The 21,916-nt window shown below is 40.4% G+C and overlaps 1 protein-coding gene across 4 annotated transcripts in view; it reads right to left on the bottom strand.

Moving 5' to 3' along the window:
- RPS6KA6 (ribosomal protein S6 kinase A6) overlaps positions 1 to 21,916 on the bottom strand; it is a 38,005-nt gene that overhangs the window by 6,433 nt on the left and 9,656 nt on the right. For 3 of the 4 annotated variants that reach the window (XM_038164760.1, XM_038164762.1, XM_038164764.1), the window contains 18 exons: positions 18,823 to 18,939; positions 16,212 to 16,293; positions 15,365 to 15,445; positions 14,360 to 14,439; positions 11,346 to 11,452; positions 11,053 to 11,090; positions 9,838 to 9,980; positions 9,031 to 9,101; positions 7,664 to 7,752; positions 7,144 to 7,208; positions 5,622 to 5,724; positions 4,474 to 4,598; positions 4,060 to 4,185; positions 3,518 to 3,607; positions 2,725 to 2,883; positions 2,128 to 2,289; positions 1,658 to 1,734; positions 848 to 965 (listed from right to left, as the gene is read on the bottom strand). In XM_038164760.1, the coding sequence (XP_038020688.1) occupies positions 848 to 965; positions 1,658 to 1,734; positions 2,128 to 2,289; positions 2,725 to 2,883; positions 3,518 to 3,607; positions 4,060 to 4,185; positions 4,474 to 4,598; positions 5,622 to 5,724; positions 7,144 to 7,208; positions 7,664 to 7,752; positions 9,031 to 9,101; positions 9,838 to 9,980; positions 11,053 to 11,090; positions 11,346 to 11,452; positions 14,360 to 14,439; positions 15,365 to 15,445; positions 16,212 to 16,293; positions 18,823 to 18,939 (1,833 nt within the window). The remainder of the gene's footprint in view (positions 1 to 847; positions 966 to 1,657; positions 1,735 to 2,127; positions 2,290 to 2,724; positions 2,884 to 3,517; positions 3,608 to 4,059; positions 4,186 to 4,473; positions 4,599 to 5,621; positions 5,725 to 7,143; positions 7,209 to 7,663; positions 7,753 to 9,030; positions 9,102 to 9,837; positions 9,981 to 11,052; positions 11,091 to 11,345; positions 11,453 to 14,359; positions 14,440 to 15,364; positions 15,446 to 16,211; positions 16,294 to 18,822; positions 18,940 to 21,916) is intronic. The other variant, XM_038164761.1, reaches the window with a different exon arrangement.

The raw sequence follows: 21,916 nt of genomic DNA, 5'->3' as shown, positions 1-21,916 counted from the left end.
TATTGGAGCAGCTCAACAGAGCCAGCCTTGATTGCAAAGCAACTCACTGTTGTGCCTTTCATGTTTATTATGAATATCATCTTTAAAAGACTAGAAATCCTATTCAAATGCAGCAGGCAAATTTCATGGAGGAAAGCTATTATTTGCAAATCTCTCTCCTTTTTCATTCTGCACTTTGGGCTTTGCTGCCTCCTTACTACAAATGAATTCAGGGACAGTGAGAAACCTGCAAGGAATTTTTCCTTCAAGAAACCACATAAAGCATAAAGCCAACAGCAATGGACACTTGTTTTTGCCTGTTAGAAGCATTAGCAACAAGCTACTGATTAATTACAACGTTGGTCCAAAGGAGAGGTGGGTGGGAAGGGCACAGAACAGAGACAGCAACAGTTTGAAATAAAACCAAAATATGAGCAAGCTGACAGAATGTTCCCTTTGTTTTAGGTACAAAATGTGAAGCATTCTTAAATACACAGAAGTGAATTTCTCATGCTAAGACAGCGAGAGCCAACAAGCATTCTGAATCACTCCTACTGAAATGAACAATAGTGCAGTTCCAAAGGACTGGGAAAAAATATTTAAACATTAATATTTAATATTAAGGCTGATCTTTTTAAAAGGTAACACTGGTGATTAAGATAGCCACAGAGTGGGTCAACAGCATCCCAGGGAATCTATATTCATTACAGAGGGAGTCTTTAAATAAAATGTTGGAGCAGATATCCTTCCCTGCAGTAAAGTCTGCAGATAATAATAACAAGCTACACTTATAGAGCAGTCTCGCTGATAAAGCTCAGTAGATTTCATTGGAATTCTACAAAAATAGAAAACCAAAACACATTTACACCTTTGCTGCATCTGAAACAGTGTCCCAGTTGCCTCCACTCAGAGAGAATTTTCCACTGCCTATCCGTACTAGGATCTCCTCAGGAGTATCATTGGGACCATTGGCAAACGGAGTATAGCTGGTGAGAGAAAAAAACCAACAAAAACACCTTGTTAGAGATAAAACCAGCAAGAAATTGGTAAAATCTCGTGAATCAGAGTCAGTATCCCACTGCCAACAGAAACATATCACAGAAGATATACACATGCTATTAAATATTAATATTTCTAATATTTAATGGGAAGTACAGATTTATCAAGAGAATAATTCCCAAGAGACAGGATTTAGTCATAGGACTAAAAACCTGCTCTTTTTCTGCTAGAGAAGAATTCAGCAAACATCTCTCATTTGGCCACTAGATGCTTCCTAGAGCTTCATCAGGTTTGGATGTTTAGGAAACTCCAGAGATCACAACCCAGAGTGTTCTACACAGGAATGCAGCAGGGGCAGGAGACACAGGGTGAGTAAAGGGGATGGGGTGGGAGGAGAAGAGGCTGGAGGGTAAAAAGAAACCCACCACTTATTTTCACAGACTCAATTCCCTCCTGAAAACTGGGGAAGTCTTTGGCACCCCCAAGTCCTGCACTGGGAAGAGAAACCTTGATCCTACTTTGAGCTAAACGTGGTTTATTTGGCTTTGACTCAGAGCTGCCTGTCCCACCTGTGTCTGTGTCATTCCATCAGCCAATGCCTCACCATTTCTATGGAAGCAAGGATTCAGGCAGCATTCTGGGATTTAAGGTAAACAAAACAGCTCAGAAATATTCTCACCCTGCCAACATTGTGTAAAGGAGAACTCCCAAGCTCCATATGTCACAAGCAGCATCATATCCCTGTCTCATGAGAACCTATGAAACAAAGAGTGTTAAATACTTGTCATATATTAAAAAAAACACACCAAAACAACACTAAGGAAGGGTAAGACCATCCCTGGATCATGTCAGAGATTTGATTGTTGACTTTCTAATATACAAGCTGCAGTAAGCACCAACAACATTTCTTGTTTCCAGATCATCTCTTAAGATTTTCACCAGGCTCACATCTTATTTTTGAGGGTGGACTCTGCTGTTTTTAAAGCAGGTTTATTATAAACACATGCACCAATGTTTAAAAAGCATGTGTGATTATATTTAAAGAAAAGTAGCAGAACTGTTGAGGTTTTTTCCCAAGCATTGCTGAAAAGTTTTAGCATTTGACGCACCAAAAACAGCACAAAGAAAACACAGAGCAGCTTGAAATACCTCTGGTGCCACGAAGTTTGCAGTGTAGCAGGGAGTCAGAAGTAATCCATTTTCTCCTCGAAGTTGTTTTGCAAATCCAAAATCACAAATCCTGATGGAATCAGCATTGTTTGAATCATCAGTGTATAAAATATTACTGGGTTTAAGGTCTCGGTGCACCACCTTTAAGCAAAGACATTTGAAAAGCCATCACTTAGGAGGAGCAGGTACCTTTGTTTGGAATTTACAATTTATAAAAGTTGCTCTCTAGATTAAAATACTATGAGAATTTTAAACAATTACCTAACCTTAAAGTACCCAAAAATTCTAGTTCAAGTAATGCAATAAAAACCGCCTGGCTCGTAGTGCAACTGGAACCAACATCACCATTTGACAACAAGAACAGGACAAAAATCTGCAGTTTCATAAAATGCAGAGTCCAAAGGCTTTGCCAGGAAAACAGGACAAGCTGTTTCTATTATTCACCTTTGTGATAAAACACAAAACCTCTTAGCATGAAAAGAAGCCAAGCAAAGCACAGAGGGCAAGGGAGTGGCAATTCCAGAGCTGTGCCAGGGCTGTGGCTGGGAGGGCTCCCTCCCTCACTCCCTCACTCACCCCCTGGCAGTGCAGGTAGTCCACGGTCTTGGCGATGGTGAAGAGCACAGCGCTGGCCTCCCGCTCCGAGAAGAATTTCTGCCGCAGGATCCGGTCCAGCAGCTCCCCCCCCTTCATCAGCTCCGTGACCAGGTAGATGAATCTGCCATCATCATACACCTGGGGAGAGGTTTAACAGGGCACTCACCCAGAACACACTCAGAGCATTCTGACAAAGGCAACATCTGTAGTTACACATGCCCATAAATCCCCTCCTCCCACAGGAGAGGCAGCACAAACAGCAGGGGCTGCCAGAGCAGGGAGTGCAAGGCAGCTCCTGTGTCACCCTGAGAGCTCATGACTCAAGCTGTTAATTCATCACTCTCAATTCAAGCTGTTAATTCATCACTCTGAGTTACATTTTTTAGTGTAAGAGCTGCTGTTGGAAGAGGAGAGCAGCCCCACACTCCTGACTGCTTGTCCCTTCCAGGGCCATTCTGACACAGACAGGACAACATGCAGGCCACTGCTTTCTCAGGTTACCAACACATTGGCTGCTCCTTTGAAACAAGAAGAAATATGGCATTTCTAACCTTTACATCATTCCTCACTCCAAGCTGGTTAAACAGCCTTTAGAAAAAATTAGTATCAGGACAATGTTGTGTTTTGAGACACTCCCTCTACTGTTATATACTGCTCTCCCAGTAGATTTTTCTATGTAAAAGAGATTTAATTAATCCCAATAAACTGCCCACATCTGCATTTACTTTTTCAGCACTGTTTAATAAGAGGCAGCAGAAAAGGAGGTACGTACATCCTTTAAAGTAATAATATTTGGATGTTGCCCATAACGCATGAGAATCTCGATTTCTTCTGAGGGATCCCTTTTGCTTTTATCAATTATCTGCAAAATAAACAGGAAAAACAACTTGCATAAACAAAGCCTATTAAACAAAGATATTTTCATATGTATATTCTCATTTCAACATCAGAATAAAAAATTCTAGAGTTCATTACTTCTTACTGATCATGAGTAACTAATCCTCCAGCTCCTCATCCCATTTATTCATTTCTTGCTCTATCCCTGTTAAAATTCTATCATTAGTGCAGCCTGTCCTGCTCCACTGAACAAGGAAATGCACTGGCCTGAAGCATCACTGAATGCCTGCAGCCCAGTTCCACCCTTGTGAATCTCATTTTATTTCAGGTGTTCCCATCATGGTACAATATTTTCAGATTCCAAGACTGTAACTTACAAACTCATAAAAACACAGCAACTGGAAAACTCACAAATCTAAGTTTTCAAACCTACTAGCCAATCTTTCCAGACTGTCAGAGTGGAATTGATGCCAGTACCTTCACAGCAAACTCCATGTTTGTAGCTATGTGGATGCATCTCTTGCAAACAGAGTAGGAGCCCACACCAATATCTTCCTTCAGTTCATAGACATCAGTGAACTGTGCACTGTTTCCGTGAAGCTGCTTTAAAAAAACACAGGCAAGTGGTTATCCAAACAAGAGGATTCTCTTTGCCATTACACTGGTACCAACAGCAAAAGCTTCTCCTGCTGGTTCATGATTTTTCTTTGAAATTCTGCCTCCAGAAACACAAGAACTTAACTTTTTTAAATTAAAAATATCCCATGAAGTATTTAATGAGACACATTTTATAACAGTCTACTCAACAAAGCAAGAACAACTGTAAATACTGAACATGGGTCAGTCTTTGGCATGCCAAGGAAGGAAGTTTCCCAAAAAGCAAAGCATTACCTGGACTATGGGCAGGATGTTGGTGAGGGGTGATATTTTATGGTCTTCTACAGTAGTAGTTGCAACAAAACTAAATCCCTTGAAGAGCTGGTGGGCGTTTGCACTGGGTGGGACCCCTGGAGAATCTGGGGGCACACAGACACACAGGATTAGTGTGGCTACAGCCCAGCAAGGCCATTTCAGAACATTCAGGAGAGGTATGCTACAAAAACCATCTTGAGGGAAGGGAAGCAAACAAGAGGAATGTTAAATAGTAAATAAAACTTCTGGTTTGTCAACTGTGCTCTCTTACTTCAGTAACACAAGCAAATATTCCAGAGTTTTATCTAAAACTGCAAAGCACTGCAGGAATTTATGTATGAACACATGTTTTAAGGAAGAAGCTTACTGAAAGAAAACTACGTATGGAAAAGAAATAAAGATTGTCTTGTGCTCAACAGCTTTGTAACACTGAAGAACAACAGAATGTGCTTCTTCAGTGGTGAAGGAGCTGCTGGCAAGGCACAAGTGAGGCAACACAAGACTATCTAATTAGTAAATCTTCACTGAAAAAATATCCTTGAATTATCAAAATTAAGTTTTCCTCATGTTATATTCTGCACCTCTGAATTCACTGTCTGAAATCTCACAGTGAGCACAGCTCAGTTACTCTGTGTAGCCTATTTAGAGCACAGAACTCCTCCAAACTAACATAAGAGGGTGTAAAAGCAGGATGCAGCAGGAAAGAAAAAATTCACAAAAGAAAACATGAAGTGAAACTTGAAGCAGACCAAGAAATAATAATGATGTTTCTTAAAGCAAGACATTCTCAATGAATACTGAGCCTAAAAACAATCACTGCTGCAATCAAATTGAGTTTACTTTAATATTAAATACTTCCCCTCGAACACTGCATGCCTGACTTGAATCGTAACCAGAAACCATAGTCCAGCTTTTAATATTCCATTTATTTTTTCCTCCTGAGTCAAAGAATAGCAAAATATTCAAAGAACAGAAACCTGCTGAGGGGAACATTCTCCTTCAAAGCACTGGAACCCTGGTGCATCCTTTCTTTTAACTGTGTCCCTGGCTTTTCTGCTTGTTGTTTTAGCATTAATGTGACCCTCCTGTTCCACAAACCTCACCAATTTATAGCCATGCACAGTTACCTTTTGGTGTTTTTGCTGTGAATTCTGGATCAAAACAGAAAGTATCTTCTGGCTTTCCAGAGGCAGGTTTGAATGGAGGCTGAATTTCTCTTCTGAACAGTTTCTGAAGGAGAAGGACAAAGATTTAAGCATCACTGAAGCTTCCATGGGTGCTGTTATTTTGCCAAGATAAAGGGTAAAGGACAAAGATCTCAACCTGTGTCAGGCACATCCCTCTTGGCAAGGAACTGCCCATTCTCAAAGCTCTACTCCAGGTTTTTCCTAATCCACCCAACTAAATCAGGGAAAGATCTCAAATCTGTAATAAATCCCATTTACAGCTAAGGAACAGAAAATCTCATGTCACAATGTTGAATCCCCATGCAAAATTCAGGAAGTTCTAAGAGCATTTCCTTGCCATTTCTCTCCCCCTTTCAGATCTAGTTTTAGCAGGTTTTTTAATTTAACCTTCCTGAACAAAAGCATACAGTGTATTTCAGTTCAAAAATACAAATCAACTAACCAATCAAAACCAAGGAAAGGGGACCTAAATTCATCCCAAAGAAATCAAGAGGTAAAATCAGAAGTGTCATGAACATCACCGGAGTGAAATAAATACAAATTATTATCAAATTGAAAAAAAGAAAAAAAGAAGGAGCTAGAACTGCTGAGCTTTCAAACTTCCCTGCTGGTATTTATTTCAACATCAGTCCCTTCAAAAGGAAAAAAAGTAAATAATCAAGCCAAACAAGACAACTGCTGAAGTGTATTCACACAAAGTAGTGAAGTTTTGCTGTTGCTAAAAACTTGCTGCTAAACAGACTCTGAGGTAGCTGCTGCATGAACACAGCTAGAAAATCACTCTTCAGAAATAAATACAGGAGATAAATAGATGGATAATGATGAGGGGTTTTGAAGCAATAGGGGAGCACAGCAGTGCCCTGTGTGGCTGCAGCTCTGTCAGCACAGCCACATCTGATTTATTCCATCAAGCCCTGGAGCCTCACAGCAAAGGGGGATTTATTTCACACACAGCACCTTGGCTTTGAGAACACTTCTGGCAAACACAGAGCAGAATCATAACGTGCTGCTGAGAAAATGAAGCCAGGAGTTGTGAAGTTGCAGACTTTGGATCATCTTGGAGCACTTGAGTTCATTCCTGAGCTGTGACTGGCATGGGAGTGATGCAGAGGGAAGTGCAGGACAGTTACAGCCACAGGGAGCACTGGACAGACCCTTCCTGCAAGATTCCTGGGAACAGCCTCTCCCAACTACAAATGCTCTAATGGACCATTTCAGCTTGAGAATGCTGCAACTCTTAATTATTTAAAAAGTAAATGTACAATTTGTAATTAATACTCTCTATCTGCAGTAAATACAGCAGCTCCAGATGCCAAGGAATTAGAGGAGAAGCCAGGATGTGCCAGGCAGCAGTAATGCAGTGTTTGCTGTGCTCTATATTCAGATGTAAATACTTCTACAAATGCTACCACACACAGAAAAATTAGCAACAGCTTTATAATTCAGATCCTTTTCTACTTACATTCCAGTCAACAGTAGAAAAAAAGGGATGTCTCTTGATTTCTTCAACTCCATCTGAACCAGCTCCTGAACAAAAGAAAGAATGTATATAACACACTTGTGGGCAAAGTCTTTGAAGATTGCACTAAAAATTAGTTCATTTCTAAAAAGTTTGCACAGACATGGTTATTTGAGGGGACTGTGAATACAGAAATATCCCAAGGATGTAAAATACCCAGGGAGGCACAGAGAGCAGAAAAAGCCCATAAATCCAGTGCCAATATTCTTTGCTGGGACACTGTCTTTGGCTCACTCCTAAGAGTAAGAGAGAGCTTTGGGAGCTTTGGCTCACTCCTAAGTCACTGATCCCACACTTTGACCATTCCTTGGTCAAACCCTGGAAGCCATGATCCAAGCTAGCAGGAAATGGTACCCAAATGTTACTGATCACCCAGAGCTTGAGAGCCTCCAGCAACTGCTTTTCTTTGAAATAAAAAGTTAGGCTGAGTTGATTATTTGAAGATCCAAATAAATGAACCAACCCAATCTATTTGATGGGTTCCTTTTAAACAACATCCTCAGGAGACTCTGTGCTTCAGGGCTGAGGAACTGAGGCATTCCCAGCTTTGCTCTAAAGAAAACAGAGAACAAGTCAGAGGAAGAAACTTGTCTTAATAAAAACTGTCTACATAGATTTCACTGCACAATTTGATGTATCAAGGACCTATTCCAAAGCCTTGCAGAGAGCACATACTTAACTCATCAACTTTTTAAGTTTCTTGTTATAGGAGTGGTTTAAAATAAAACCCAACAAAGAACAAACACATCAGACCAAAACCACCAAACCCCACCCAAGCAAGCTTTCTGCTGAAACAGAGTAAAATAATTATCTTAGGAATATGTAGGTATTTTCAAATGTATCTTCATGTCACCAGGAGGTTTCCACCACAATAAGTACCAGTAGCAGAAGAGACTCACCAAATCCCCAATTACCTGCCCTTGAAGTGATTTCTACTATTCCTCCAGGGCTCATTGAGCCATCATATAAAAGCTCACTGACTTCAGCATTTATTGTATTTAATGAAAACTCTAAAGCCAAGGCAGGAAATTCTTGTGCAGAACTGCAGCATCACTGGGAGCTGCAAGGGAGGCAGCTCCTGGTCTAAGCCATCCTTTCACAGGCAGCACCACCATCAACTCCCACTCAGGGCAAGCTCCAAGGGCCCTGTGCTGGGAAGAACAGAGTTTCTCCCTCCTCCCCTTCCCCATCACCCCTCAGAGGGCCCAAGGCTCTGTCTGTGCCAGGAGGAAACTCTTTGCTAGCTGAGCACAGACAGATGAGAACATATTTGCCCAACAGCTCCACTCACTGAGCAGCAGCTCACCCAGTTTGTCCAGTCCAACAGCTTCTGTTGTAACCGGGGCAATTTAAGATGAGAATTTGAGCACGTAAGGGCCCTCCACACATCTGTACACAAAGCAACACCCGATCACCTGCTGCTTACAAAACAAGGTGTGCTGTAACAGTAGCAAGGGAGTGTAACAACAACAGGAGTGTAAATCAAGCTGCTCTCAGTCTCTGCACTGTTCTTATCTTTATTACACGCCTACAATCAAAGCACAGATTCATCCCTGAGATTTTAATTGCTGGGGATACTTAATGGCACTTCACAGTCTGGGATCTAAAGCTTATCAAGGGGCTTTGCTGTTTGCTCCTGTCGCAGCTCAGGGCTCTTAGAATCATAAAATGGTTTGAGCTGGAAGGGACCTTAAAGCTCATCTTGTTCCACCCCCTGCCATGGGGACACCTTCCACAAGACCAGGCTGCACAAGGAGTTGTAACAAGCTGTTAAAACATGTTTAAAATGACATTTTTGGACTTCTGAAAGAAGGAAGGAGATGTACTTACTTCAGAATCATATTCATAGTCTCATTTCGATCTTTACCTTGAAATGGCAGGGTACCAGTAAGCATTTCAAACTGGAAAGAACAAACGTTAATCTAAATCAACACTTCTTCCCCCAACTGCTGAAACAAAGTGTTAAACACTGCACTCTCTCCTACCTCTACACCACACTGGTTGAACTTTGAAAAGATTATGGAAGTGCTCCCAAATCTAAAATTCTGCTCTCACTTGCAGTTTACATGATGAGAACAGTGGCAAGTGTAGCATGATGATGATGGAGGAATATTATATATCAAGAAGGTACTAGAAAGTAATAAAATCTCCTCCACAGTTGCCATATTCCAAAAACTGCAAGAATGGTAAATTCTAGAACAGCAGTTTACTTTTCAGGCTGATGCTCTAACGCACCCCAGGAAGGGCAGAAGTGGCAGCAGTTACTGACTTCTCTCACTACTCCACTCCAGCATTCCTTCCACGGGCTCACTCTCACAGAAATGCCATTAATATTCCTTCAAACCAAGCCTTCAAGTCTGTTTTTAAATTTAACTATCAAGTAACATGCAAAATAAATACACAAAGTGAAGTCTCACTCTGACTACAACCAGTTTTAACTACTAATGGACAACACAGCATTGTTCAGGTGCCTGACAAACATTCCTTAGAGGTGAAAAATCAATTTTATTCCACCCAGTAGCAATTCAGTCATTGAATTGTCCCCCTTACCCAAGCATCCCTAACCAGAACTGGACAAGCTTATTCTAAGTGCATTTGTGTGAGCTTAGCAAGGGAAGCAGGAGGCAAATACAGTACCATGAGGACCCCAAAGGACCACCAGTCAGCACTCTGGTTGTGCCCTCGCCTGTTTACCACTTCAGGAGCCATGTACTCTACAGTACCACAGAAAGAATAGGCCTTCTTCTCTTGGTCTACTGATTCCTTGCTGAGTCCAAAGTCTACAACAACAGCACCACAAGAATACAGCCAGTGAAGAATGTCAGGGGAACACAAATAAATCAATAGATGGTAATTCAAAATGCAAACGATGAGAGGTTTGGGTTGGTTATTTCCAGAATTGTGATTAGCACAGCTCTCCGTGAAACAAGAGACTGCAGGTATCTGGAGAGAGCACATTTCGTCTACTATACACCTCCAAAACCATTCTAAAAGTCATTAAAATCATGATTAGCCATCAAAGTTATTACTGAATTAACTTGACATTTGAAATCCTACACCTTTAGAGCTCTAAAATGCTCAGAAGTTCTCCTTTTCTCTGTTTACTGCCTGCTTTATTCACACAAGAAACTGGATAAAAGTAAAAATCAGTTTCAAAGGGAATGCAACCTGCTGGAAGTCTGTAAGTAAGACCAGGTCTGGTCTTACTGAATGATGAATAAATAAAATCACACTAAAAATATTGGTGTTACATAAGGCAACATGGTTCTGTAACCTGCCTCAAGTTCAGTACAGAACAGCCTTGCATTCCCAGAATATTTCATGCCTAGAACAGTTTTTTCCCTGTTGTGAATACACAAGTCCTTGACACTGGCTCAGCTCTCAAACACTCTCTTCTTCACAGGAGAAAACAACTGCTAATCAATGATCCCATCCATTGTTTCCATTTTCAGAAGGAAGTGACAAATTTAGGACTGCATTGTGTTTAAATATAGCAGAATTTTAAAAGGTATGCATTTCATAAACCTGATCTCCATCACCATTATTCTATCAAGTCTTTGAGGGTTTAAAAAAACTTCATCTTCTCTTAGAATTTAAGAGCAGTATCTTAGATTAAAATATATGATGAAATCTCTAGTACAAAATCATTACCTTCAATGTAATTTAAAGCTTTCAGGAACTTATAGTAATTTGTTTTCTAAACAGTCTTTTATATACATAATTTTCTAGAATATATGTATTTGGATTGTTCCCCACAGAACTATTTTCTGCAATTTTATATCCATTTAAAACTGATAAAACAAACTCAAAAAAACTCATTTACAAAGAGCTGTATTAATGAGCGGGGCCTACCTGTTAACTTGATATGTCCTGCTTCATCAAGCAAAATGCTGAAAATTAAAATTCACATTCACCAAAACACATAAAGATCAATGCTTACATAAAACATTTTAAATATAAGTTAAAAATTATGACATCAAATTCTGTTATTTTTAAACGAGCTAATATTTAAACCACAGATACGTGTTTTATATTTTATAGTTGTTTACAAAGCCTTAACAAAAATAGTTTTAATTTTTTACAGTGCAAAAGGCAAAGCAACAAGCAAAATACACATAATAGTGGTAAAATACATTTTACTTTACTTTTCTGGCTTCAGGTCCCTGTACACAATTCCCAAGCTGTGAAGGTGATCCAAAGCAAGGGCCAGCTCTGCGAGGTAGAATTTCACATCTTCCTCTGTAAACATAACCTAATAAGAACTGTATAGATTTACCTTCTGATCTTGTCTTCAGTTTTTAAAACTGCAATCTAAAAATATATATACACTCCTGTCTGCCTAGATTTCAAACTCAGTTTTGAAAGTCCCTTGTGAACTCATAATTCATGAGTTCAGCCAAGAGAAGTGATTTACTAATATCTGTTAATTATAAAGTACACAAAGAACTACCAGCAATACTTAAATAAAACCATCAGCATTACTGCAGAGCATTAATTAACTTTTAGATAATAAACTAATTGTTATATTTGGTGTAATTGACACCCAGCACTCCTCCTGCCACAAACCCAGAGAGTTTTCCACTGCATCATAAAATTTAATATATGGCTGCTGTATTGGGTGAGTGTGAATTCACATTAACAAGATTTAGGAAAAAATAGCAAAAATTATTTAGGAAAAAAACATGGAGAATAAATCACTGGTGGCAATAACAATGACATCCTGGGAGTTGAAGAACCTGCTCTGTTCTTAGGGAAAGAACTATTAAAGAACCCTGGTGAGACACTGCAATATTGATGTTACTTCTAGAGCAGAGATGAACTTCTGTCCTGAACACTCCACAGGTTGCTTTCATTTAACATACAAAAACTGTGCCTGCTTTGGCTCTTGTCACGTTCTATAGATTACTGGAGGAGCTTGGAATCTTTAAACAGCTGGACTGAATTTGGGCTTTAAGGGAACGATTCCCTTATTTACTGAATCCAGCAGGATTCCAGGCTCCTCCAGTAATTTCTAGAACGTGACAAGAGCCAAAGCAGGCACAGTTTTTGTATATTAAATGAAAGCAACTGTGGAGTGTTCAGGACAGAAGTGTGTCTCTGCTCTAGAAGTCAGTGCAGTGCAGCCACTCAGCTGCAGTGGAAGCACCTGGGCTCCCTGGTTGCTGCCCCTGCTCTGCATTGCTCAGGGGTGATCTGTCCTCCAGGCTCAGAACGTTCCTGATTTCCATAATGACAGGTGCTGACCTCAGGGGAACAACCAAGCTGTGACACTCCACACAGAGTCACCTTCACACCTCCAAAGATCAGTGCTCCTGCTGGGTTTCACCTCTTTCAAAAGAGCGAAGGGAAACCTTGGATTTCACTACTCCTGGGATTTCATTACTCCTGGGATTTCATTACTCCTGGGATTTCATTACTCCTGGGAGCAGCCAAAATGCAAATCTCAGAATACAATGATGCTAAATGCTAATCTACCATCTCCCCTGAATGACACGTAAAGCTGTTCTCTGGGTCAAGTCAAACATGATGCAAGTCAGCTCCATTAAATATTACCAATAAGAACTTCATTACACACTCCTCTCACTGCCACAGCTGAAACTCTCATCCCCACATTGGAATTTAAAGACCAACAAAGTAACTTTAATAACTTTGTACTAAACCAAATTAATTTAAAATAATCCTTGTGTGCAAAGTATGGAATTTATCCTCACGTGCATTGTCCATAGGCTGTGTTTTACCGTGGCCTTCTGAAACTACCTCCCACTCCCACCAGGAAACAAAAACCTGATTTTTTCATATCTATATACATAAAAGCCAGTATAAAAGGTAACTGAAGTTCCAAAAAACAGGTGGAGTTTTAGCAGTAAGACAACTTGAGAATTACAACTTCTTGATTCCCACAGGGAACACATCCCTCTTTCAAGCCCCAGCAAGAGTCCTTAAGGACAGCCTTGCATCCCTTATTTAAGAAGTTCCATAGGGGATAATCCCAGCTGGGTTAGTGCAAGAGAACAGCTCTTCCTGCTATTCCACAATTCCCTCTGGAATTGGGCATTCCATATCAAAGCCTGACCTCTTTCCTACCTCCTGCTCCAATAACCCAGGACAAGTCTGTCACTTTACATTTTTAACAGCCATTTTAGCTTCCAGATTAATTAATTTTGAGCTCAATCCTTAGACATAATCACTGGGTTACCAAGCTCGGCTTTTAACAAAAATGCCTTTAAATTCTTTCTCTTTTGCCTGTTCCTAAAATAAAATCTTTATTTTTATGAGAAGTATAAGGGGAAAAAACTCTCTCCTTGCCTTACATACTGGAAATAAACAACCTCCTCCATGCCATGAAAAAAATCAGATAACACAGTTTTCTCATTTAAGAAAGTGGCTTTTCCTGTGCTTTGGCAATATAAATAGATTTACAGTGGTGAAAACACTGAAAACCTCACTTGCTGTGAAGCTGTTGAGAAACTGCCATTAAAAATTTAGATCTTTATAAAAGGTTTGCCAAAAGAAAATAAAAGTCTTCTAAACGTGTTCATAACACTTAAGGTAACATGTAATAAATATTTGATGGCAAATGTTTTAAAAAAATAACAACAGCCTGTAGTTGTATCCCATCCCCTCCTCTGGAGCTCTCCCTCCAGGAAACAAAAATAGAAATGAAAAATTCAAGGTCCAGCTGTGAGGCAGGGCTGGATGGAGGGGAGTGGGCTCAAAAGCACTCTGTGCTCCCACTTTGTGGGATCCAGGATGAGCATCTGGATTGCAGCACCAGGCAATTTTACAGTGCAGCAGAAAGCTCTCAGGGCTGCAGGATTCCAGGAGCACCTAAGCTGACTAAGAGCATGAGAACTACACATCCCCTTCCTTCAGCGCTAAATATTCATTTACTTCAGTTGTGTTTCCAAGCAACAAAACATTTTTAGACAAAAGAACTGTACTTTACAGATGCCAAATTAAAACTTGGGCTACTCATCAATACACACTCGGGTTTCTTAAGGATACAACAGAATCTAGAAAATGTAAGGATAGCCCAAAAGTTATTAAAAACTTCACTATGACAAGAAATATGGGGGAAACAGGCTTAGAAGCCAATCCTGTACCAACAAAACCCAACCCCTGTCTAAGAGTGAGTGGAGATAAAATTTTAGGTACTTACCTCTTTGGATAATCGTGTGAATACATCTCCTCCCCTGAGAAAATCCAATATTAAATAGAGCTTCCCTTCAGTCTGAAAGGCTTCAAAAAAATTTAAAAAGTAAATAAAAATCAGTAGTTGTATGACAAAGCTACAAAACAAATCTGAATGCTTTTACAACTAGGAAATTTCAGTCACAGGCAATACTTTTGTTGTGGAAGTGAAAGAGTTCAACAGCACACAAGGTAATTTATTGAATGATTCCTTGCTTCTTCACAGAAGGAAATCTTAGTCATGAGAGATGATTAAAATAATGTTATTTTATTTTTCCTCTATCAAACAGGGAAGCAGCAAGGACATCAATTACTGTGGTTTGGTTTAAATCAATGAAAAGCACAAAACCTCTGCAGAACTTGAAGATTCAGAAAGTTCTTACAAGAGAGCACGTAGCCACACTTCTCTTCACAGAGAAAAGCAAGGCACGACTTCCCAAGAATATTTCTGAGATTCACATTCTCTGAACCTCAGAGAAAGGAAAACCAATTCTTATCTCATTTGCTGTGCCTGTGTTTGTGCAGAAGTAAATGCAATATGGAGACTGTTTACCCAAAGTGATGATGATTTGTGTCCTTGGCCTCTCAGGGCCAAGCGTGTGTGTGTCAGGACTGTGGGCTGACAGTCACGGGATTCTGTGCAGTTGGAGTGCAGTTGAGTGCCTGGCAGATTCAGTTTAGATGCAATGCAATGTATTATAGTATAGAATATTATACTATCATAAAGTAATTAATTAGCTTTCTGATAAGATGGAGTCTCCTCCTCATCATTCCCCCGCACGTCAGGGGCGAAAATATCCACTCTAAGAGCTCAACCTAAACCTTTTCTATAGCTATGTATTTACACTCTTTTTTTTATCTTCCCAAGCTGCTAGAACCTAGAGTGGGCCCTCCAAAAGTGAGAGGGAACAAGAGCAGCTGTGCCTTGAGGCAGGGGAAGGAAGGGCAGCAGAGCAAAGGGATCTGTACCAACCATAGTGCAGCTTGACGATGAACGGGTGGTTCACCTCCACCAGGATGTCGCGCTCCATCTTGGTCCGGACTCTGTCCCGAACTGAGGGAGACAGCAAACAACAACAGTGGGACACAAATGCATTTAGTACAACACAGAAAGGCTTGGATGGCTAAAGGAATCTCTTCCCTCATCACCTGATTTTTTTTTTTCTCCCACAAAACTCCTCCTTTCAGACAGCAAGACTCTGGTTTGTTTCCTGCCTGCCCCAACTTTCTTCTCCGCCTCATTGCATTTCCAGCACATCCCCATATTTTGTGATAATCCATATTGCTTTCAAGAAAAAAGCTCCTATCTACGTTCCCAACTTCAATTTTTGAATTAACTCTGTCCTGAATATAAAATATTTTTGAGATTACTTTTCCCCCTTTAACAGTAACAGCCCTATTTATACACAGCGGACTCGCACCCCTTGAAGTGCTCCTGAAAGCCAAAACACTGAATTAAATTGTTCTGGCTCCTGGAACAAGGGAATGACTTAATTTTAACCACAGCAGAGTTCTGACTTAACAAAAGACAAAAGGAAAACTGTTTATGAAATTAACTTGTTTTCCTATAATGAAAAGTCTAAACAGAATTAAATAATCCAGTTTTAAACTTTGAAAGAGCATTTCTGACCACATAATTAAAGCTACCTGGCCAGATTTAAAATAATACTTAAACATGAACTTACAAGTTACTCTAAAAACAACCTTCTGTCAGAGAAGAGTTATGAACTCACTGACAGATATTTAAAATTAAAAAGAGCTTTTAAATAGAGGTGCACTAAACCCCATGGTCCAAAGTCTCAGTTGAAAGACAAACCTACCTTTTAAAGAAGCTTTTTTCAACACTTTCATTGCATAAAGCTGCCCAGCATCAGGCCCAATTATCTTCCTCACGAGGAAGACCTGGCAATACAAAGCCCATTTTTAAATCACTGCAAGCTTGGTAATCAAACCCAAACTCTCACAAAGCATTTGCAAACCTCCCATTCATGTCAGGCAGCTTCCCGTGCTCTGGACCAAGCACACACCTTTAAAGCAAGAGCAGAGCTGCATTCCTTGATCAGATCAGAGCTGCAAAGCACCAAGCTCTCTGAAGCATGACACTGCCCATAAACTTTGGATTCTTTCCTGATTTATCAAAGAAGTTCTTACAGAAAGATGTTTCTTTCTATCACTTTCTCGGAGAATGACAATTCTGCCTGGTCTGCCACCTCCCAAGAGGTTTTTGAGGTTTAAGACCCAAGTCTCAAATATGAAACATTCATTTTTATTAATGAATTCTGTACAAGTGGTGAGATGAAAGCAAGGAAACCTCACCATTTAAGATCAAAGCACCCTTTCCCTCTGGAATAGCAACTCCAACAGGTTTTTCTACTTTTTCACTCCAGAAGAGTTTTAAAGATAGATGGGATACAACTTGACACTGAGAAAAGCATTTTAGATAAAGTATTGAATTACAATGACATGGAGCTACACTAATGTTTAACCACCAGATCTTCCAATTTACAAAACAGTTTGATATGTGCTCCTATGTCTAAATTGCTGTTCTTGTAATAGCAATTATTAGTTATGAATTAATAAGTTATGCTTACAAAACCAAAAAAACACAACATATGAGTCACAAGAGCCAAGAGCTCCCTACAATTACCCCTCTGATCTCACTTTATCCAGACTTTCATTTACAATTATTTTAGTTATACCTAGAAATTATATTTATTTTCAATGATCTTGTCAGATTTTCCATTCTAAAATCAGAAATTCAAGCACTGTTATGACTAAGTTGTACAAGGTTGGGAAAGGGCTTGTTTTTGTTTTTATTTTAAGCTCTGGTTAGAAGAAAAATATCATGTTTCAAGGTTGTCTGGCTTTTTGTTTTAATAAGTTTTGCCCAATAACTGACCTACAACAGTGCTCTCCTATAGGCCAAGGTGATAGAAAAGAGTGAAGGGAGTAATTTGAACACCAGCAACTAAGAAAACAGCTGTAGATGAATGCAATCACAACTATAAAATATTAATAATAAGCACATAGGAATATTTTACTCTTAACAACCAACAACTTGTGAGGACATAAGGAATTCATGTGCAAGTTACAAATTTTAGCTAATAAGACCCAAAATAGCTGCAAACTACTGAAGCACCACCTTTTTATTTAATTTGCAGACAAGTCCTCCAGAACTCCATGTCTGCTTTAGAAAGCACATCCTTCCTGACAGAATGAAGAGAGAATTCAGTAATTCAGGAGGTTCAACCCTTTATTGCTGTGGAATTATCCTGCACTGATGTCAAAAGCAGGCTCCAGGAAACCCCCCCTTGTGTTTGCCAAACCCAAAGGAAGGACCCTGGGAGTAGAAACTGGGAAGAGAAAACACCATGAGGGCAACAGCCACTGATCCTCCTGGTTTGTTTTCCCTTTTCACTGGAAAGAACAGAGCTAAAGAGCTCTGAGCTCAGGTGTGCAGCACCTGAAGAGGCACTGCCAGCATTCCACAACTCCAGAGCACTCCTGAGGTGGGCAGAACCCTGAGCTCTGGGAAGCCAAACCTGTGCCAGCTGTGCTGAACCCTCAGGTGGCTGCAGGCATCTCAAATCAGGAGTAATAAATATATGGAGCCTTTTCAGGCTCCTACAGTGAGAAGTGTCTGAGGGAATTGGCAACCAACATTAGCAAGTAAAGAAATGTTTCTGAAACCTCAAAATACTAAGAAATATTTAAAGTCTGTTCTCCACACTATCACTTACACATAGAATGCCTCCCTAATGTGAATTTCTTCTTCTCTCACTGTACCCTATGCAGAGGTTTGTTCCTGCCTAGAGACACACACAGAATCAGCGGAAGAACAGGAAAATGGGAACAAATGTAAAGCCAATTGACTACTTCAGATGTTGCAAAAGATGTAGTTTGAGTCTGGTTTTAAAAAATTAATTACCTTCCTATACACTAGGATTAATATTTCAAACACTGTGTTTCAACACAGTGACAGAGATCAGATTTTCAGCTTCATTTCTGCAAAGTGACACCCAGTGGCACATTACAAAAGGAAAATATTGTAACAAAAACCCTGCCATATTTCTTCTGTGTGCCATTTGAATAATTACTGTCTTTTAGCTGGAGATCACTTGATAAATACAGCAAACCAGAAAAAGGAAATAAGCTGGGAAATGCATTTCAGGTTAAGTTCCCAACTGCCATGATCAACTCTTCTGTAGCTACATAAATACAGATTTTGTGTCTTGAAAAAAGCCAAATATTCCCAGCATGTCAAGTCCCATCACCAAAAGACAAACCAGCATTTCCTTCAGAAGGTTCTGTCCATGGCTCTGGGAAAGGATTCCATTACTCAATACATTTTCAAACATTCCCAGCAACTCTGCTGGCCACTATTTCCCTGGAATGTCTGGACAGGTCTCTGGAACAAGTTTATCATCTTACCTTTCCAAATGATCCCTGTCCAAGAACCTTAAGGAGTTCAAACTGTGCTGGGTCTGCTTTCTCACATCCTTCTTTCACATGGTGTGTAATAGGAATTTCTTTCACACTTCCTTCATCCTGTGATTTCAAAGCAAACAAAATACAACAATGAGCAGGCCTGCAGTATTTACGTCTTGCTAAAAGTGCAGGTAAATACCTGGATTTTTTTTTTGTTTAGTTTTATTTTAGTAAAATATTTGAAATTCTAATAATGCTTAAAGGAAAACTGTTCAAATGAAGAATGTTCCCATCTACCTTTTCCTAAACAGATGCATCTAAAATTTCTAGACTGAAGGAAAATTCTCAAAGAATTTCCTCATTTCCTTTCGCCATAAGTATTTCAACTACAGAAAAGCTGGATTATTTTACATGAAAGGAATAAATGTCCAGATTTTTAAACCAAGACTTCTGTGCTTCACCTCTGCTTAGCAGCTTTAGTTTTCCCAGTGATTACTCTTCTCATCTTTCCCCCTTCCTGAAATAAGTCTTAATGAAAGCCAAATTGAATTTCATCATTTGGGGTAATTATTGCTTTTCACAGCAGCAAATAATAACTCTGGTCATCCATTTGTAGCTGGAGGAGCAGGCAGCATTTGAAGACCATAAATAAGAGATGAGTCATCTTAAGGACTCTGAGAATTCTTGCATCCAAGAGAAGAAACAGCTCTGGGGTGCAGAGCTCCTGGGAAGATTATCCTGTGTGGGGACCTCCTTCAGACAGCTGAGGGTAATTCTGAGGTAGATGAGTGATTTAATGTTCTCTTGACTGTCTCATGTCCCTCTCATCTGTAGCAAAGCAGGGCACAGCAGCCCCAGTCGTGAAAAGACAAACATTCCTGATGACACAAATCCCATGATGGATTGCAGCTTTTATGGTGTAAGAGAAGTTTCTGAGAGCCAAAACAAGCAAGGTGTCAAAATAAGCACCCTTGGAATTAAAAACTGAGGCCCACAACAGCAACCTCAGCTTGCAGGTGGAAAAGGAGCAGCACCCTCAGCCTCAGCAAGAAGATCAATAAAGTTCTTGTACACAAGAAGATCACAAGTGAAAATGCCATCTGATTTGCATGACTTCACTTTTGGGGCATCAAATGATTATCAGCTGTCTCCCAGCCTCTCTTGAGGCCTACATTTTGAAAGCTTCTCTTAGCAGAGACCAGAAAACCACCCCACCACCATCCTGTGAGTTACAGCCCCTCCATGAGAAATGCAGCCAGCACCAGGAAAGGAGCTGAGCACTGGATAAAACTGCTGGGTTTTGGAAATAACATCATTCTGTAGTCAGGTGAACCTACTGCCCAAGACTGTGCATTAAAGCTTCCAATCAATCAGCTTTATCACAGCTCATACAGAAGCACCTGGATGAAATTCTGGTTTTACACAGAAATTCAGAGCAGAAATCTGCTCATCTGAATTTGTACATGCTGCAGTAATTAAAGGAAAAAAAGAAGCAATCATCACATTGCATTAATTGCTTCTGCCTTAATTGCTTTGCTTGTCCAGAGGGGGAAGGAAAGAGTTCAAACAAACATCTTGGTATATTCCCAAACTGCAGTCCAGCTGTAACTGCACACGAGTCCTTTCCCCTCCCCTCTCTTATTTCATCCTCCTTCTGGGAAAGGCCTGTTTGTTCTGCCTGCTTCCCACACAAAGGTGGGTATTAACACCAGACACTGCTGGAAAACAAAGTTAATTCTGTAATTGCCAACCAAGCCACTTGATTTGCCTCTTTGGTCACAAACCCCCATCACACACTGATGACACACTGCAAAATCCCAAGTTCCCCTCATCCATCCCCCTTGGTGACTGTGCATTTATGCACTCAGAGGACAGATACACCTATCTTTTCATTTTCCTTTACTTTTTAAACATATGCCTAATTTAAGGCAGGTAAGAACAGCAGCATTTCAAAGTCATCTGATGACAGATGAAAGCAGCAAGTTGTCTAATTACACACCAAGTCGTACAACAGACTTAATGGCTGCTTCTTCCTATGAAATATGTAAATACTCTATTTAGAAGCCTTTTTTCTTCACCATCCTAATTTGTATTCCTCAACACCGTGAAACTTTGCATGAGAAAAGCTCTTTAAGAGTTCAGCCTCTCCTGTGTTTATCACCCACCTCGAGCCATTAGCCTGTGACATCACACGTGGTTGCTGAGGAGACTGAGAGGATTTCTAAATGTGAACTCAGGAGAGAAATGTTTTCCATGCAAATAAAGACTAACTTGAGATGGATTAAATGAGTTTGTTTTTTTTTTTTTTTTTTTGTAAAGTGTTTTATCTTCACAAAAGATGTCTATATAATTTCACTTACTTAACTGTCATTAAGGTACTAAAAATTGGCATGACTGAGGTGTAAGAGACCTCTTCATCACCACCAAGGAGCGAGCACACAGAGCTGAGCAGCTCCAAGCCACTTTCATTTTCATTTCTACTTTGGCCTCCACAAACTACACATTTGGTTATCTCATTTTGTGTCCTGCTGCTTGAGCAGCAAATTTCTTTCCAAGCTGAGGCACCAGCTCCCACCCAGTGGCCTTGCACGAGAGGGAACTCAGCTCTTCCCTGCTCCCAGCAGGTTCACCAGGAACCAGGGAGCTGAAGGAAACACCAGGATCAGTCCTGGCTTTGTCACAGCTCCCTGGAACGCGGCTCCAGGCACCCCAGAGCGCAGCAACCTCCTCATCCTCGTTCTAGAGCAGCAGAAAACTCAGACAATCCACTGCTCCTTTCCTTGCTACATGTGAGACCACTCTGACACTTTATTTACCCACTCCACACCAGGAAATGTCCCGACACCACCTGGGTCTGTGCCCAAGACTTCATTCTCCAAATCCCTTCCTTATAAACGCTGCTATTGTGACACAAAGCAGTGGTTACAGCTGGTGACCAGATTGATTTATCCCACAATGCCAGACTGGTTTGGGTTGCAGGGACCTTAAAGCTCATCCAGTGCCACCCATGGCAGGGACACCTTCCACTGTCCCAAGCTGCTCCAAACCCCATCCAACCTGGCCTTGGGCACTGCCAGAGAGTCTCTGGGCAACAGAT

This window comes from Motacilla alba, chromosome 4A, assembly GCF_015832195.1.
Source record: "Motacilla alba alba isolate MOTALB_02 chromosome 4A, Motacilla_alba_V1.0_pri, whole genome shotgun sequence".
NCBI classification, from domain to species: domain Eukaryota; kingdom Metazoa; phylum Chordata; class Aves; order Passeriformes; family Motacillidae; genus Motacilla; species Motacilla alba.
This window is presented reverse-complemented; position numbering and strand designations above follow the sequence as displayed.